Source organism: Dendrobates tinctorius, unplaced genomic scaffold (assembly GCF_039654945.1).
Source record: "Dendrobates tinctorius isolate UK_male_01 unplaced genomic scaffold, ASM3965494v1 ptg000013l, whole genome shotgun sequence".
Lineage (NCBI taxonomy): Eukaryota > Metazoa > Chordata > Amphibia > Anura > Dendrobatidae > Dendrobates > Dendrobates tinctorius.
In genome coordinates this window covers 87,347-106,598 of record NW_027361681.1, presented here as the reverse complement: position 1 = coordinate 106,598, position 19,252 = coordinate 87,347, and the positions used below count along the sequence as shown (strand labels likewise).

Genomic DNA, 19,252 nt, shown 5'->3' with positions numbered 1-19,252 from the left:
CTACCAGCATGTTGTCGCTATATTTGTCTCTGCTCTTACCCTTTCTGAGCAGCTGCCCAATTAGCGTCCTAGGGAGACCTCTCTGATTTTTAAAGACAGTACTATAGGCTGCAGTAGCATACGAAAAGAGTGACTTGAACAGTAGGATACTAGAGTAAAAGTTATCTACATAGAGGTGGTAACCTTGGTCCAGCAGTAGGTGCACCAAATCCAACACAGTTTACTTACTCACTTAAAGGACAGGGGGCATTCAGGGGTTGGTATCTGGTTGTCCTTCCCTTCATAAACCCTAAACTTGTGAGTGTACCCTGAGGTACTCTCGTACAGTTTGTACAGCTTAATTCTGTACCTTGCTCTCTTACTGGGAAAGTATTGCCGGAATTTGAGCCTATCCCTGAAATGGATTAACGACTCATCCACACAGATGTCCCTTTGGGGGTTGTACACCTCAGCAAACTTGTTGCTGAAGTGTTCAATGAAAAGTTGTTAAAAGTTGAGGTCATCTCATGGAGGACATTATTGCCTCAATGCGTGTCCATGCCATAGCCATGTGAAACACACACAAGTCCTCAACACTCCAATATTATCGAATTTCTGGTTTATTCACTATCCCCATGTGAAGAACCAGGCACCAAAACTTCATAATTTCTATAACGTCTACAGGGGTCCAATTTTGGGTCAGATTTTGGGATAAAAATTGCTGGCCCCACCAAATGGTTCTGCAACACCATCAGATTTACAAAATCTTCAAAGAAAAAGACTTTGAAAATAATCAGAAATCTGTGTGTCAGAATTTTCAGTAGGTGAGGTCCATATAGGTCAGTAACCGTGGGCTGGTTCATTTTTTGTCCTGGGACGTTTACGTGACGGTTCGGTATCAGTAAAGGAGGAAGAGTCGGAAAAATAAAGGAAGGTGGAATCCTCTCCCTCAGGCTGGAGTCACACTAGCGAGAAATACGGACGAGTGCTATGCGAGAAAAAATCGTATAGCACTCGTCCCAATGTTAATGTGTGGGGCAGCTCCCATCATGCATTTTTTTCTTGCCCGTATTATACATGCAGAGGAAATCGCAGCATGCTGCGATTTGCACCGTATTACGCTCGAGGCTCGCCAATGCAAGTCTATGGGTGCGAGAAAAAAACGGATTACACACGGAGCATATGTGTGACTTGCGAGAAATACGCACTGATGTCCTTTACAAAAGCCGGCAATTCAGTGTGCTATACTGTAAAATCACACTGACAGGTTAAAATAAAATAATAGAATAGAAAGAATAGATATATACACACAGAATACATATACATACACTCACTGGCCACTTTATTAGGTACACCATGCTAGTAAGGGGTTGGACCCCCTTTTGCCTTCAGAACTGCCTCAATTCTTCGTGGCAGAGATTCAACAAGGTGCTGGAAGCATTCCTCAGAGATTTTGGACCATATTGACATGATGGCATCACACAGTTGGCGCAGATTTGTCGGCTGCACATCCCTGATGCGAATCTCCCGTTCCACCACATCCCAAAGATGCTCTATTGGATTGAGATCTGGTGACTGAGGAGGCCATTTGAGTACAGTAAACTCATTGTCATGTTCAAGAAACCAATCTGAGATGATTCGAGCTTTATGACATGGCGCATTATCCTGCTGAAAGTAGCCATCAGATGTTGGGTACATTGTGGTCATAAAGGGATGGACATGGTCAGCAACAATACTCAGGTAGGCTGTGGCGTTGCAACGATGCTCAATTGGTACCAAGGGGCCCAAAGAGTGCCCAGAAAAAATTCCCCACACCATGACACCACCACCACCAGCCTGAACCGTTGATACAAGGCAGGATGGATCCCTGCTTTCATGTTGTTTACGCCAAATTCTGACCCTACCATCCGAATGTCGCAGCAGAAATCGAGACTCATCAGACCAGGCAACGTTTTTCCAATCTTCTACTGTCCAATTTCGATGAGCTTGTGCAAATTTTAGCCTCAGTTTCCTGTTCTTAGCTGAGAGGAGTGGTACCCAGTGTGGTCTTCTGCTGCTGTAGCCCATCTGCCTCAAAGTTCGACGCACTGTGCGTTCAGAGATGCTCTTCTGCCTACCTTGGTTGTAACGGGTGGCAATTTGAGTCACTGTTGCCTTTCTATCAGCTCGAACCAGTCTGCCCATTCTCCTCTGACCTCTGGCATCAACATGGCATTTCCGGCCACAGAACTGCCGCTCACTGGATTTTTTTTCTTTTTCGGACCATTCTCTGTAAACCCTAGAGATGGTTGTGCGTGAAAATCCCAGTAGATCAGCAGTTTCTGAAATTCTCAGACCAGCCCTTCTGGCACCAACAATCATGCCACGTTCAAAGGCACTCAAATCACCTTTCTTCCCCATACTGATGCTCGGTTTGAACTGCAGGAGATTGTCTTGACCATGTCTACATGCCTAAATGCACTGAGTTGCCGCCATGTGATTGGCTGATTAGAAATTAAGTCTTAACACACAGTTGGACAGGTGTACCTAATAAAGTGGCCAGTGAGTGTATATATATGTCATTGAGACCCATATACTGTGTATGTATATATATATATATATATATATATATATTTCATAAAGTTCTACATAGCATAATAGCCGCTAAATCAATTCCCGGCTTCTGTAAAATCATTACAGAACCCGACATGATATGACACATGGGTTACATATAGTAAACCATGTCATATCAAAACGATCTATATATGTCAGTGTTTAATAAATGTATTAGTTTGTGTTAGGAAAACTTTGGAACTCTAGGGGTTAAATTGCAGGTGGTGCAAAGATGGGGGGATGGACAAAGGCAAAAAAAGTACTGGAAACCACTGAGTATGGACGTTGATCAATGAATTGCATCACTGATTAATGCTTGGCAGCTGCAGAATGCATGAAAAAGAGAAAAACTGCCAAAAAACAAGTGATTAAGTATTGATCAGCGCTTGGCGGCAGAAGGGGGATTTATTTATTTTATTTTTTGAGTATATTGTTTTAAATGGGGGGTGGTCCTGTTACTGTGTAGAGTAATACTATGTTGCCTTTTTTTCTTCTTGTGGTGTAATGTAGAAGTTGGGAAAAAAATAAGTAATGTGTTCTGCAAGTGGAGCTCTAGATAACTGTGTTATTTCCTGCAGAGACGAGTCCTGGTTGGAAGAAGTGATGGCGGTCTGTGCTGGATGAAAGATGAAAAGCAAAGATGAGGAACTTCACCTAGAGAAGTCACTGGTGAGTCAGTGTGTTACCTATACACTGGCACTATACACTGTATACTATATACAGAGTTCCTGTGTATAATGTCACCAGTGATCACTGTATTACTTAAGCATTATATACAGAGCTCCTTTGTATAATGTCATTGATCACTGTATTACCTATACACAGACACTGCATTATTACTGATCAGTATTGTAGTATTCATTCACTATGTGGTGGTAATATGTGGTTTGGACATGGTGCTGCGGTATTTGTCCCTTGAATGTGATATTATTCGGTCATGGTGGTGGTAATATGTGGTCTGGTCATGGTGTTGTGGTATTTGTTCCTTGTATGTGATATTATTCGGTCACTGTGATGGTAACATGTGTGCTGGACATGGTGTGGTGGTATTGGTTCCTTGTATGTGATATTATTGGTCATTTTAAAAATTGAAAAATAAATAAAAATATATCTAAATTGTATTGCATATTTTAACAAATATTTAATAGGTTAGAGTAGTGCTCGGTCAGAAGTGTCTACCTTGTTATGGTGGCAGCTTAAAAAATCTTTTGGCCAAAACAAAAGCTGCCGGCTATATGTGTGATCTGGGGATGGGAACTGTTAGTGTGTGATTGGTGAGAAGTGGAGTTTTTGCAAGAGAGGGTGGTGGGACTGTGGACAGTTCTAGGGATGGAGCCTGGGCGGAGTTTCAAGGGGGCCCTGAAAATTTTGCCAGTATGGAGCCCCAAAATTCCTAGTGGCAACCCTGCTATAGATAAATAGATATGACATTTATAATAAACTGTAGACCGATATGACACTGATATGTAATGGATATTAGCTAGACATAAATCAATAATCACCAACCAGAGATTATTAAACTATGTGTTTTCATTGGATGACACTGTTTGGTCCCTACTCAAAGATATATTTTGAATCAGTCTACATAAAGAACTTACCAACCAATGGGAAACCTAGTACACTATACTTAAGGTGCTTAAAGGGAATCTGTCACCTATTTTTTTGACTATAAACTGCGGCCACCGCCATCAGGGACTTATCTACAGCATTCTGTAATGCTGTAGATAAGCCCCAGATGTAACCTGAAAGAGAAGAAAAGCGAGTTAGATTTTAGTCACCCAGGGGCGGTCCGGTCCAAGTCCGATGGGTGTCGCGGTTTGGACCGGCGCCTCCCATCTTCTAGCGATGACGTCCTCTTCTTGGCTTCCCACCGCGGCTCCAGCGCAGGCGCACTGCTCTGCCCTGTTGAGGGCAGAGCAGAATACTGCAGTGCACAGGCGCAGGGAAATGGCAGAGAGGTCCGGGCGTCTGCGCACTGCAGTGCTCTGCTCTGCCCTCAACAGGGCAAAGCAGTGTGCCTGCGCCGGAGCCGCGACGGGAAGCCAAGAAGAGGACATCATCGCTAGAAAATGGGAGGCGCCGGACCGGACCATGACACCCATCGGACCCGGACCGGACCAGGACCTTCCCTGGATGAGTATAATATAACTCGTTTTTCTTCTCTTTCAGGTTACATCGGGGGCTTATCTACAGCATTATAGAATGCTGTAGATAAGCCCTTGATGGCGGTGGCGGCATCTTATAGTCGAAAAATAGGTGACAGATTCCCTTTAAATAAAAACAACAACTAAAAATGTAATAAAACAAAGAAGGTTTGCTAAAGTTACATGAACTAGAACAGTAATGCATATATTTCTGGTCAACAAGGAGCTGAGGACAAAATACTAATGGCATCATTACAATATCATAAAATTATTTTTAGGAGTGAAAACAAACATATTGTAAAGTTCATCAGGAGACAAGTTTTTGTCTAAGCTTGGCTTTACTTAATGTGTTAAACATAGCAGGCAGTTCCTGTTTTTAAGAAAAACTTCAGATAATATAAAAGATGCTATGCTGGCAAACAAGTGGGAGGGAGAGGGAAGGAACACTTCCAAAATGACAGTCATAGACACAGACCAAGGTGTTGAGGGTGCCAGCTTACCTAGCAGAGAGGATGATCACTCTGGCTTCCAATCCTTTCGCTTCAGTTAGAAGAGCGGTCACATTTTTGGTCCCAGGTTCAAAGTGAAGAACTTTTTCTGCCTGTGATTAGTGTGAGCAAATGGAATTAGCAAGGGTAATACATACCTTCCCAAGAGAGAGCCATGCTATCTAGAAAAAGAAGGTTATACACTCTTCTTACAAGTAAAGAGAGACCTTTTTTTATTAAATCTATGTCCAATATTTTCTTTCATTATTTTTTCCTTTTCTTTTTTCTTTATTTTTTTCTTGCTTTCACTTTGCACTCTGCATGCAAACTGAAGTTCGCCAAGACCCAAAAAGAAAAACAAAAAAAAAGATAAAAAAAAAAAGAGACGTGCATTTTATAAGATATTAGGAGAAAAAGTCTGGAAATGCAATTTAAAAATAAAAAAAATCCAATGAGTGTCCTCGTCCCAAAATCAAAAAACCAAAAAGAATATATCAGAAATAAAAAAAGAGAGAAAAATGTTTTTAACACAGAATTGACCTTTGAAGAATAAAAGTGATTTTTTTTTTTAGACGGTAGAATCAAATCTTCCTTAATTAAAAAAAAATTAATAATGAAAAAAAAGAAAAACTTGCAGGTTAATTCATTGGTTCACATGCATTCCTAACAAACTTTAGCTGCTGGAGGTGCCCACAATTGATTTTTTTTTTAATATTAGTATATTTTTTATATGTATTTTTTATTTTATTTATTTTTTGCTAGCCCCTCCAGCATCAAAGAATAAACAGAGTTCACTGCAGGGGCAGGCTCAGCACTTACATTTTCCATTGTCTTGTCCAATCCATTACCGGATTGCACAAAAATAGCAGACAGTCACGGACCACCTAATTTAGGTGGGGGGCAAGGGAGGAATTTAGATTGCATTGTTTTTGGTTTTGGGGTGTCTGTGACTTAGTTAGAACCGGTGGGCTACGTGCATTTTCCATGCATATATACCTTGGGTCCACGCTTGTTGTCATAGGAAAGTTGTTCGAGGTTTTCATAGTTCCTTTTTTTACTCTGATGAATAATGTGCACAGAGAAAATATGTAGACACAGAAGAATATTATAAACAGTTGAATATGGTGTGTAGAAAAGCAATCCAACATCCACCTCATCTCTCCACCTCAGCTAAAGGGTGATAATAGCCCTGGAGCTTGCAAAAAGAAACCATATGATGTACAGTATGTCAGTGAACGTGGACTGTAGTCAGCAAAGCTGTTGTACGCAGACGGTTGAGGTCAACTTAAAGAGGATGTGTCTTCAGAAAATGACCTGTTGTTTACATCAAATGTTATATGTATTTTTTTTTCATGGCTGTTTTTCTATTTACTACTTATATAAAACAAAATAATAATTTAAAAAAATATTGCAAATATCATATTGGCCACTAGGCCTAATATTAGACTCTTACTTTCTGTTGTTCACATGGGTATTAGTAGCAATAGACTGATTCAGACGCTACTTTAATTGAAGAATTGTCTTAGCATGCTGTAGAATGGCCAATTGTTATTGTGAACAGAGGGGAAGGCGGTGAGCTGTGACATTACCTGTTGTGAATGGTAGATCCTGTGTTATTTACTCTATATAGAGGCAGTCTGTGACATTGTACAGGAGGAGGAGTTGAGCTATTGCATCATCCAAAGTGAATGGTAAATCCTGCATAATCTATTGTATAGAGTGGTGTTATCTGTCATTGTAAAGGAAGAGGAGGTAAGCTGTGAAATCACCCACTGTGAATGATGGAGGCTGTGTTACTTACTGTGTATAGAGGTGTTATCAGTAGGGATAAGTGAACCCAAACTTGAAAGTTTGGGGTTCGTACAGGACACGAACCCTGAACACGGACATTTTACTGTATGTCCGGTTTCCTGTTCACGTTCGCCAGTGTAATAAAGCTTGTTGAAAGGCTGCAGTGAAGCCAATCAACAAGCTTTTAGACTGTGAGCACTTCAAGTCACAGAATTGTCATGGCTGTGACTGGCTGGCGCAATACATGACCCGGCCTGTATAAAGGTCGGCTCACGAATGCCACCGCCATCATGCTCTAATTCGTGTAGGGTTAGAATCCAGCTAGAGTGAAGAACAGATAGTGACTGAGCACTCTGCAGCAAAAAAAAACGCTGTCTACTTTGCAACCCATATCTGTGGCAGTACTGTGCTAGTACCAAGCTAAAAGCAACTGTCTGTACTTTGCACCCATATCTGTGCGAGTATTGTCCTTTAACCCGCTGTGTGTACTCTGTATTCCACCACCTGTTGGACTACAGTTCTTAAGCCATTGCATGTACTCTACACCACCCACCTGTGGGAGTACTATCCTTTAAGCCACAGTATGTATTCTGCACCACCATCCCCCGCTGTGGGATTACTGTCCTTTAAGTCACTGTGTGTACTCTGCACCCCCTGCCTGTGGGAGTACTGTCCTTTTAAGCTGCTGTGTGTACTTTGCACCCCCTGCCTGTGGAAATACTGTCCTTTAAGCCACTGTGTGTACTCTGCCCCCATATATGTGGGAGTATTGTCCTTTAAGCAGCTGTGTGTACTCTGCACCCCCCCCACCTGTGGGAGTACTTCCCTTTAAGCCACTATGTGTACTCTGCACCCCCCTGCCTTTGAGTATACTGTCTTTTTAAGCCGCTGTCTGTACTCTGCACCGCCCTGCCTGTGGGAGTACTGTTAATTTAAGCCACTGTGTGTTTTCTAGTAATCTGAGAAATAAAAAATTGGCATCAGTCTCACTGCCATTAGTAGGCCAAATATAATCATTTTTCAGGACCGCTGTGTGTTTTCCTAGTAGTTTTACCAATCAATATATCATATCAGCCATCTTTTTGCCACTTATAGGCCACAAAGAGAATTTTTCTGGACTGACTTGTGCTTTTTATCAGTCTGGGACATAAATAATTGGCATCAGTCATCTAGTTGCCATTTCTAGGCCGAAAAAAAATAATTTTTCAGGATCGCTGTTTTTTCTAGTACTGTTGCAAATAAATAAACCTACTCTCCAGCCATCCCTTTGCAAATAGTGTTTAGAAAATCAACTTCCAAAAATGAGGAGAGCATCACATAAGGGACGTGGACATGGCCGTATTGGCACTGGTGTAACTGCTGAAGGTGGTGGTGGTGTAGCTGATGCAGGGACAGAACATGGTCTACTGTACCTGCTAAGTGCCCATATACAACACCTTCAACTGTTGCACACAGGCGACAGGACGTTATGCGTCCTTTCGTAGGCATGAATACCGCTGCACGAATGATGAGGCCACAAGATGTTGAAAAGTTGTTAGATTGAATGGCTGAGAGTGGCTCCAGTTCCTTTGCATTATGTTCTACCCGGTCCATTGCAGAAAGTGGCACCTGAGGACCAAGGTCATCCGGCTTCCACCTCAACCCCTTGCAAATCAGCCAAGCAGTCTGAGCCCCAAGTCATGCAGCAGTCTCTTCCTCTTCCCAGCCCATCCACCTGCCCATGCTCCAGTGGAAGAGACTGAGTGCACTGATGCCCAACTACTTGTTAGGTTCGATGATGAGTACGTGGTAGGATTAATGGACCACCGCAGCACATGTCAGATGATGATGAAACTCAGTTGCCAACTGCATCATCTTTATGCAGTATGCAGACTGGCAAGTAGGGCAGGGTTGAAGAGTCAGTGGAAGATGAAGCGGGAGATGAGGTCCGAGACCCCACATGGAGCTGAGGCCACCCTAGTGATGTGCACAGTTTGGAGAAAGAGGAGGTTGTCACGCTGCTACAGCAGCACAGCAGGGAGCAGGGTGCAAAGGAACAGTGGGCAGCCCCTAACGAGCACATCGAATGCTTCTGCCCACAGACTGCTGATCTAAACACACCAAAGATAGCTCAATAGCCCTTCCCTGGCATAGCATTTATTCAGGTTATGTGCTGCCGACAAGCGACCGTTGGTTTGGACTCTGTGTTGTCTGTGACATCATAAATGTTCTGAACCTGAGCACCATCTGTATGATGAGGCATCTGAATTGCAAGCATGAATCATAGAATCATAGAATCATAGAATCGTAGAGTTGGAAGGGACCTCCTGGGCCATCTGGTCCAACCCCCTGCTCAAAGCAGGATTCGCTAAATCATCCCAGTCAGATGTCTGTCCAGCCTCTGTTTGAAGACTTCCATTGAAGGAGAACTCACAACTTCTCGTGGCAGCCTGTTCCACTCATTGATCACTCTAACTGTCAAAAAGTTTTTTCTAATATCTAATCTGTGTCTCCTCCCATTCAGTTTCATCGCATTGCTTCTAGTCTTTCCTTGTGCAAATGAGAATAAAGTTGATCCTTCTACAATGTGACAGCCCTTTAGATATTTGTAGACAGCTGTTAAGTCTCCTCTCAGTCTTCTCTTTTGCAAACTAAACATTCCCAAATCCTGCAACCTTTCCTCATAAGACAGGGTTTGCAGACCGGTCACCATTCTGGTCGCTCTTTTCTGAACTTGCTCCAGTTTGTTGATGTCTTTTTTAAAATGTGGTGCCCAAAACTGGACACAATATTCCAGATGAGGTCTGACCAAAGAGGAGTAGAGGGAAATAATGACTTCACGTGATCTAGACTGTATGCTTCTGTTAATACATCCTAGAATTGCATTTGCCTTTTTTGCTGCTGCATCACACTGTTGACTCATATTCAGTCTGTGATCTATTAGTATACCCAAGTCTTTTTCACATGTGCTGTCACTTAGCCCTATTCCTCCCATTCTATATATGCTTTTTTCATTTTTATTGCCCAGATGTAGTACTTTGCATTTCTCCCTGTTAAAAACCATTCTGTTAGTTGCTGCCCACTTCTCCAGTTTATTTAAATCTTTTTGAATCCTCTCTCTCTCTTCTCTAGTATTAGCTATCCCTCCTAGCTTTGTGTCATCAGCAAATTTAATCAGTTTACCCTCAATTCCTTCATCTAAATCATTGATAAAGATGTTGAACAATACAGGGCCCAGGACAGAGCCCTGTGGTACCCCACTTGAGACATTCTTCCAACTGGATGTGCAGCCATTTACGAACACTCTTTGGGTCCGATCACTAAGCCAGTTATGAATCCACCTAACAGTTGCCTTGTCCATTCCATACTTAGTCATTTTTTCAATAAGGATTGTATGAGAGACTTTGTCAAATGCTTTGCTGAAGTCAAGATATACTATATCTACAGCATTTCCTTGATCCACCCAATCAGTGATACCGTCATAGAAGGAAATTAAGTTAGTCTGACATGACTTATTAGTTACAAACCCATGCTGACTCTGTTTGATCACTTCATTCTTATCCAGGTATTGACATACATGTTGTTTAATAATTTGTTCAAAGATCTTTCCTGGTATAGAAGTCAGACTCACCGGCCTATAGTTGCCTGGGTCCACCTTCTTCCCCTTTTTGAAGATAGGAACAACATTTGCTCTTCTCCAGTCTTCTGGCACTTCTCCTGTTCTCCAAGAATTTTCAAAGATTATGGAGAGGGGTTCAAAAATTTCTTCTGCTATCTCCTTCAGTACTCTGGGGTGTAATTCATCTGGACCTGGAGACTTGAATTCATTTAGGTTAGCTAAGTGTTTCCTCACTATCTTTCTGTTTATAGATATCCTGGATTCTTCTATTCCCTTAATAGGACAGTGAATAACAGTTGGTGTTACATTTCCTTTCTGAGAGAAAACAGATGCAAAATAGGAATTTAAAAGTTCAGCCTTCTCAACATCCTGTCTTACCATTTCATCATTTTCATCCTGTAAAAATCCTATAGCATCTTTGACTTTTCTTTTACTTTTGACATATCCCCAAAATCCTTTATTATTGCTTTTGACATCTCTTGCAAGCCTCAATTCATTTTCAGCTTTAGATAATCTGATTTGTGCCCTGCAGGTTCTGCAGACAGCATTATATTCTTCTTTAGATATGCCTCCCTCTTTCCATTTTATAAACATTTTTTTCTTCCTTTTTAGCATGTGCTTAAGTTCTGTGTTCACCCATCCTGGTTTCCTTAAATGCTTCCTATTCTTCCCTCTTTTCGGAATTGTTAACAACTGTGCTTTGAGAATTTCATTTTTCAAGATTTCCCATCCTTCCTGGACATTTTTGTCTTTAAGGATATCCAGCCATTGGATCCCTCCAATTATCTTTCTGAATCCCTTAAAATCTGCCTTTCTGAAGTCTAACCTTGACGTCTGAGTCTTCACAGGTCTTCCGCCTCTAGTTATCCAAAATTCTAAAATAGCATGGTCGCTACCTCCTAGGGTTCCAGCCACTTTTACCTCCTCAACCATTTCCTCCCTGTTTTTAAGGATTAGATCCAAGGTAGCAGTTCCCCTTGTTTTCTCCCCTACCTTTTGGAAGATAAAGTTGTCAGCAAGAGAGGATAAGAATTTCCTTGACCTGTTAGTTTTGCCTGAGAGAGATTCCCAACAAATGTCTGGATAGTTGAAATCTCCCATGACAACTATGTCATATTTTTTGGAGAACTTGGCCATTTGATGCATAAAGAGTTCATCCATATCGTCAGCTTGCACAGGCGGCCTGTAGTAAATGCCTACAATGGTGTCCTTTCCATTGTTCTGTCCTTGTATTCTTACCCAAACAGTTTCCACAGAACTCCCATTCTCTGAAGCTTCAATCTCTGTGCAGATATACGCATTTCTAACATACAATGCAACACCCCCTCCTCGTTTATCAAGTCTGTTTCTTGCAAATAAGTTCTATCCTTCTAGTCTTGTATTCCAATCATGTGTATTGTCCCACCAAGTTTCAGTGATTCCAATGACATCATATTTCTTTTCCTGTGTTAGTAGTTCCAATTCTCCTTGTTTGTTGCCCATGCTTTGTGCATTAGTATAGAAACATTTTAGTTTGTGATTGGTTTCTCTTTCTCCAATATTTTTATTAATTAGATTCTTTCGTCTATGTTCTTCCTTTCCACTTCTAATAGCAGAGTTCTCAATAGCATTTGTCAGGTGTATGGCTTTTTCTGGTCTTTTGCTTCCCTTCCCATGTTGTTCTAGTTTAAAGCTCTCCTTACAAGTGTAGCAAGGCGACTTCCAAATACATGCTTTCCAGTCTTCGTAAGGTGCACCCCATCTCTAGCAAGTAGTCCATCGTATAAGTAGTTCACTCCGTGATCCATAAATCCAAATCGTTGCTGACGGCACCATCGACGTAGCCAGTTGTTCACCTGCAGAATCTTATTCCACCTCCTTGTTCCATGGCCATCCACTGGGAGGATGGAAGAGAAGACCACCTGCGCTCCCAGTTCTTTCACTTTCTTGCCTAAGTCTTCAAAGTCTCTGCAGATGGTTTCCAGGTCGTTTCTTGCGGTGTCATTTGTCCCCACATGTAGTAGCAGGAATGGGTGAAGTGCAATGAAGTGCATGAAGTGCAATGAAGTTCACACCTTAAAAAGAAACACAGATCTGGGCTTCCTCCTGATCCCTCTTCAGCTGCGGTCTCAGCCTTTTCTTTCCGCTCATGATCAAGAGGGCCACCTGCCTCCCCAGAAAAAGAGAGGATGTGACAGCATCAACACCACCACCAGTGTCACCGATCATCTTGACACGGTCCCATGGAAGTGTTCAGCTTTCCACCAAATTCTCAAGAGAAAGAGGAGATACCAACCTAGCCACCCATGGTCCTGAATGACGGCTGGTGGAGACGGAAGTAACTCTAAAATTCACTGCCCACTTTATTAGAGTGTGCGGTGAATTAGAGTTACTTACTTCAGGGACTTCTACAGTCCATTCCACCAGCACCTCACTTTTCAGTGACCTTGAGTGCACACCAATACCTATCTAGGCTGGTGGAGACAGACAGTTATAACAAAACTGATGTTGGTGGCTGTACCGCAGTATGTTGTTCCCAGCTGACACTACTTTTCCAGGTGTGCCATCCCTGCCCTGCAGAAACATGTTGCAGACCAAATTAAGTGTGCACTGTGCAATGCTATCAGTGGCAAGGTCCACATAACCACCAATAAGTAGCCAAGTAAGCACAGTCAGGACGTTACATCTCCCTAACTGCCCCCTGGGTAAATGTAGTGGTGGCTGGGGCAGAGGTGGAAGGTGTTCTAGCTCATGTCCTACCACCACCTAGTGTTGCTGGACGTTTATCTGTTCAGGTTGCCTCCTACTACTTTTCTTCCTCCACTTCCTCCTCATTTGGTCACAGCAAGACCTGCACCATCAACTTGAGCACAGCCAAGGCAAAACTACAGCAAGTTGTTCTTAAACTCCCCTGTTTTGGGGACAAATCCACAATGCATAGGAGCTGTTGCCTGGGATCAAACAGCAGACAGATGAATGGTTGTTGTTAGTGAACCTCAAGCCCGATCTGGAGGGGTGCGATAACGGGTGAAATCTTATACAGTCATGGCCAAAAGTATTGACACCCCTGCAATTCTGTCAGATAATACTCAGTTTCTTCCTGAAAATGATTGCAAACACAAATTCTTTGGTATTATTATCTTCATTTAATTTGTCTTAAATGAAAAAACACAAAAAGAATTGTCCTAAAGCCAAATTGGATGTAATTCCACACCAAACATAACAAAGAGGGTGGACAAAAGTATAGGCACTGTTCGAAAAATCATGTGATGCTTCTCTAATTTGTGTAATTAACAGCACCTATAACTTACCTGTGGCACCTAACAGGTGTTGGCAATAACTAAATCACACTTGCAGCCAGTTGACATGGATTAAAGTTGACTCAACCTCTGTCCTGTGTCCTTGTGTGTACCACATTGAGTATGGAGAAAAGAAAGAAGACCAAAGAACTGTCTGAGGACTTGAGAAACCAAATTGTGAGGAAGCATGAGCAATATCAAGGCTACAAGTCCATTTCCAAACACCTGAATGTTCCTGTGTCTACCGTGCGCAGTGTCATCAAGAAGTTTAAAGCCCATGGCACTGTGGCTAACCTCTCTAGATGTGGCCAGAAAAGAAAAATTGACAAGAGATTTCAATGCAAGATTGTGCGGATGTTGGATAAAGAACCTCCACTAACATCCAAACAAGTTCAAGCTGCCCTGCAGTCCGAGGGTACAACGGTGTCAACCCGTACTATCCGTCGGCATCTGAATGAAAAGGGACTGTATGGTAGGAGACCCAGGAAGACTCCACTTCTTACCCCGAGACATAGAAAAGCCAGGCTGGAGTTTGCCATAACTTACCTGAAAAAGCCTAAAACATTTTGGAAGAATGTTCTCTGGTCAGATGAGACAAAAGTAGAGCTTTTAGGGCAAAAGCATCAACATAGAGTTTACAGGAGAAAAAAGAGGCATTCAAAGAAAAGTACACGGTCCCTACAGTCAAACATGGCGGAGGTTCCCTGATGTTTTGGGGTTGCTTTGCTGCCTCTGGCACTGGACTGCTTGACCGTGTGCATGGCATTATGAAGTCAGAAGACTACCAACAAATTTTGCAGCATAATTTAGGGCCCAATGTGAGAAAGCTGGGTCTACCTCAGAGGTCATGGGTCTTCCAGCAGGACAATAACCCAAAACACACTTCAAAAAGCACTAGAAAACGGTTTGAGAGAAAGCACTGGAGACTTCTAAGGTGGCCAGCAATGAGTCCAGACCTGAATCCCATAGAACACCTGTGGAGAGATCTAAAAATGGCAGTTTGGAGAAGGCACCCTTCAAATATCAGGGACCTGGAGTAGTTTGCCAAAGAAGAATGGTCTAAAATTCCAGCAGAGCATTGTAAGAAACTCATTGATGGTTACCGGAAGCAGTTGGTCACAGTTATTTTGGCTAAAGGTTGTGCAACCAAGTATTAGGCTGAGGGTGCCAATACTTTTGTCCGGCCCATTTTTGGAGTTTTGTGTGAAATGATCAATGTTTTGCTTTTTGCTTCATTCTCTTTTGTGTTTTTTCATTTAAGACAAATTAAATGAAGATAATAATACCAAAGAATTTGTGTTTGCAATCATTTTCAGGAAGAAACTGAATATTATCTGACAGAATTGCAGGGGTGTCAATACTTTTGGCCATGACTGTAGCACCTCTGGGTCTAGTCGGTTTGACGCACATCCCTTGCCTGGCGCATGTGCTAAACTTGGTTGTGCAGAGCTTTCTGAAAAACTACCCACACATGTTGGAGCTGCTGCTGAAAGTGGGGGCAGTGCGTGCACACTTTTGGCACTCTCACCCTGCTGCAGCTCGCATGCCTGCGCTTCGGAGTCACTTCTGCCTTCCCGCTCACCTGTCTGACATGCGACGTACCAACAAGGCAAAGTCTGGAGAAACTGTCAGAATGTAAGCAGGTTGCGGGATGCAATGACAGACAGAAGGCAAAGCAAGGGTTAACAAATTTAATAGTTTTAATTTAACAGGGGTTAACTAATCGCAGGGAGATAAATGGTTAAATGAGGGTCAAACAGTTTAATGGCAAGCAATAGGCAAAGTTAATGAGCAGTAAACAAGATAACGGCAGTTCTTTAAATCACTTATGGTGTCAGAGGCTTCCTAGTCCACAAATGAAGCTTTGAAAGCAGTGACGCCAACAACTGCTGGCGTGGTGCTGTTCCAGTGGGGTCCTACAAACAACAGTCCGATTTCTGGTGGCAGTGGTCGGTCTCCGGCACCTTCCGCTGAGCCCCTAGTCCATAATTTGGTGCGGCCAAAACAAACAGGGTCGCATCACTGACAGAGTCCAACATGGACTGGCAAGTGTCAACTGGCAAGTTAGTTCCCAAATGTCTATCCAGTACTCGGCTTTCTCTATGCGGCACGTGCGCTGTACTCACAGTCACAGAGCGCACGTGTCTCTCTCTGAGCAGCTGCCGTCACCTGAAAGGCTGCTCTGCACGGCTCTCCTCAGTTTGTGCTGCTCTGCGAGTCCACCGATACTAGTAAATCTCTCACCCAGTAAGTCTCTCACACAGTTGTCTCAGATCTGTGCTCTGCGGCCGGGAGCTTTTCCGAACTAACTCTCGCTCGGAGTACTCTGACCAACACGGGTGCTGCTGCATGTCTATCAGTCTTGGGGAACACACCTCAGGATCCTGGACCCAGCCCCCACTCCTCCACGTGAGCACCGCACTCTGCACAAACACTGTCTCACCGGAGCGCCCGCTGAAATTCTGCTGGAGCACGGTTCCGCGCTGCCTCTCTCGCTGCGAAACATGCCGCACACCTGCCTCTGCTCTCACTGCCGTCGGGGAACTGTCTCTTTCTTCGCGTGCTTTCTCCTCACTGCCTGACTTAGCCACACCCCCTCTTCCTGGGTCATGGGGCCTGTCCTGTCCCGTATTCTTTCCCTCCCAGGAAACATGGGACGTAGCCTCAGCAGTTCCGGACACAGCATGATGCAGGCACCAGCAGCCTGGTCTTCCTCCTTACAAGAGCAACAGCAGGCAAAAGTGGAGTTTCAGCAGCAGCACACATGGATGAGTCGCACTGCAGAACACCACTTGACCACCAATGAGTGGGCTTTCATGCAGGACATGTGTGCTGTGTTGTACTGCTTTAAATATTCCACCAATATGGCCAGCGCTGATGATGCCATCATCAAAGTTACTATACCACTTACAGTGGGGAAAAAAAGTATTTAGTCAGTCAGCAATAGTGCAAGTTCCACCACTTAAAAAGATGAGAGGCGTCTGTAATTTACATCATAGGTAGACCTCAACTATGGGAGACAAACTGAGAAAAAAAAATCCAGAAAATCACATTGTCTGTTTTTTTTTCATTTTATTTGCATATTATGGTGGAAAATAAGTATTTGGTCAGAAACAAGCAATCAAGATTTCTGGCTCTCACAGACCTGTAACTTCTTCTTTAAGAGTCTCCTCTTTCCTCCACTCATTACCTGTAGTAATTGCACCTGTTTAAACTTGTTATCAGTATAAAAAGACACCTGTGCACACCCTCAAACAGTCTGACTCCAAACTCCACTATGGTGAAGACCAAAGAGCTGTCAAAGGACACCAGAAACAAAATTGTAGCCCTGCACCAGGCTGGGAAGACTGAATCTGCAATAGCCAACCAGCTTGGAGTGAAGAAATCAACTGTGGGAGCAATAATTAGAAAATGGAAGACATACAAGACCACTGATAATCTCCCTCGATCTGGTGCTCCACGCAAAATCCCACCCCGTGGGGTCAGAATGATCACAAGAACGGTGAGCAAAAATCCCAGAACCACGCGGGGGGACCTAGTGAATGAACTGCAGAGAGCTGGGACCAATGTAACAAGGCCTACCATAAGTAACACACTACGCCACCATGGACTCAGATCCTGCAGTGCCAGACGTGTCCCACTGCTTAAGCCTGTACATGTCCGGGCCCGTCTGAAGTTTGCTAGAGAGCATTTGGATGATCCAGAGGAGTTTTGGGAGAATGTCCTATGGTCTGATGAAACCAAACTGGAACTGTTTGGTAGAAACACAACTTGTCGTGTTTGGAGGAAAAAGAATACTGAGTTGCATCCATCAAACACCATACCTACTGTAAAGCATGGTGGTGGAAAGATCATGCTTTGGGGCTGTTTCTCTGCAAAGGGGCCAGGACGACTGATCCGGGTACATGAAAGAATGAATGGGGCCATGTATCGTGAGATTTTGAGTGCAAACCTCCTTCCATCAGCAAGGGCATTGAAGATGAAACGTGGCTGGGTCTTTCAACATGACAATGATCCAAAGCACACTGCCAGGGCAACGAAGGAGTGGCTTCGTAAGAAGCATTTCAAGGTCCTGGAGTGGCCTAGCCAGTCTCCAGATCTCAACCCTATAGAAAACCTTTGGAGGGAGTTGAAAGTCCGTGTTGCCAAGCGAAAAGCCAAAAACATCACTGCTCTAGAGGAGATCTGCATGGAGGAATGGGCCAACATACCAACAACAGTGTGTGGCAACCTTGTGAAGACTTACAGAAAACGTTTGACCTCTGTCATTGCCAACAAAGGATATATCACAAAGTATTGAGATGAAATTTTGTTTCTGACCAAATACTTATTTTCCACCATAATATGCAAATAAAATGAAAAAAAACAGACAATGTGATTTTCTGGATTTTTTTTTCTCAGTTTGTCTCCCATAGTTGAGGTCTACCTATGATGTAAATTACAGACGCCTCTCATCTTTTTAAGTGGTGGAACTTGCACTATTGCTGACTGACTAAATACTTTTTTTCCCCACTGTATATACCTGCTGGAAAAAACAATTCAGGCCATGATGGATGAGGTGGTGGCACAGGAGGAAGATGAACAGGAGGAGAAGAGCTAATTCAAACCGTTAGTAGGCTTGTCATTTATACATGGCTCGGATAGTGGGGTACTGTCTCAACATTGGGCAGATACCCAACTGTACATCATGGGGCAATTTGGGAGGACGATGATGATGAGGAAGACAAAGCGGAGGAAGAACAACCGTGTTCACAGCAGGATAGCACTCAGATCAGTTCAGGGGCATCACTGGAGCGTGGCTGGGAGGATACAGAGTACTCCAATGATATTTCTCCCACCAAGGACAGTTTGTCATTGTTTCTGGGTAGCCTGGCATACATTAGCCAATACATGCTGCAGTGCCTGCAGAATGACCACTGAGTTACCTGTATTGTTCCCAGTGCAGATTACTGGGCTGCCACCCTGATGGATCTCTGCTACAAGTGCAATGTACAATCATTGCTTTCATCATTGGAGAGGGATCGCAAAATGTGTGAATGCAAGCACACGCTGGTAGAAAAACTTCCAATGGCTTTCCCATCTGAAAGCGGGGGTTCAATGGAACAACAAGGCAGAGGCGGAGAAGGAAGACTCCAACACAGCAGGGGCACCGCCAGCACCTTGGAAGGCAGGGTTAGCATGGCCGAAAAGTGCAAACACTTTATCAGCACGTCACATCGGGTATCATCATCTGATACGGTCCCTAGTAGCAGGAGGCAGCACTACAACAACATGGTGGAAGAGTACGTGTCCACATACTAACAGATAGGTCTACCCCATTTAACTTCTAGGTTTCCAAATTGAGCTTGCCCTCTATGCCTTGGAGGTGCTGACCTGCCCTGT

The 19,252-nt window shown here is 43.4% G+C and overlaps 1 protein-coding gene across 15 annotated transcripts in view; it reads right to left on the bottom strand.

Moving 5' to 3' along the window:
* Positions 1–19,252, bottom strand: part of GRIN1 (glutamate ionotropic receptor NMDA type subunit 1) — a 134,827-nt gene that overhangs the window by 94,163 nt on the left and 21,412 nt on the right. For 12 of the 15 annotated variants that reach the window (XM_073558096.1, XM_073558071.1, XM_073558064.1 and 9 more), the window contains exons 3-4: positions 6,200–6,262; positions 5,216–5,316 (exon numbers count right to left, since the gene is read on the bottom strand). In XM_073558096.1, coding sequence (XP_073414197.1) covers positions 5,216–5,316; positions 6,200–6,262 — 164 coding nt within the window. The remainder of the gene's footprint in view (positions 1–5,215; positions 5,317–6,199; positions 6,263–19,252) is intronic. The other 3 variants (XM_073558066.1, XM_073558068.1, XM_073558073.1) reach the window with 1 other exon arrangement.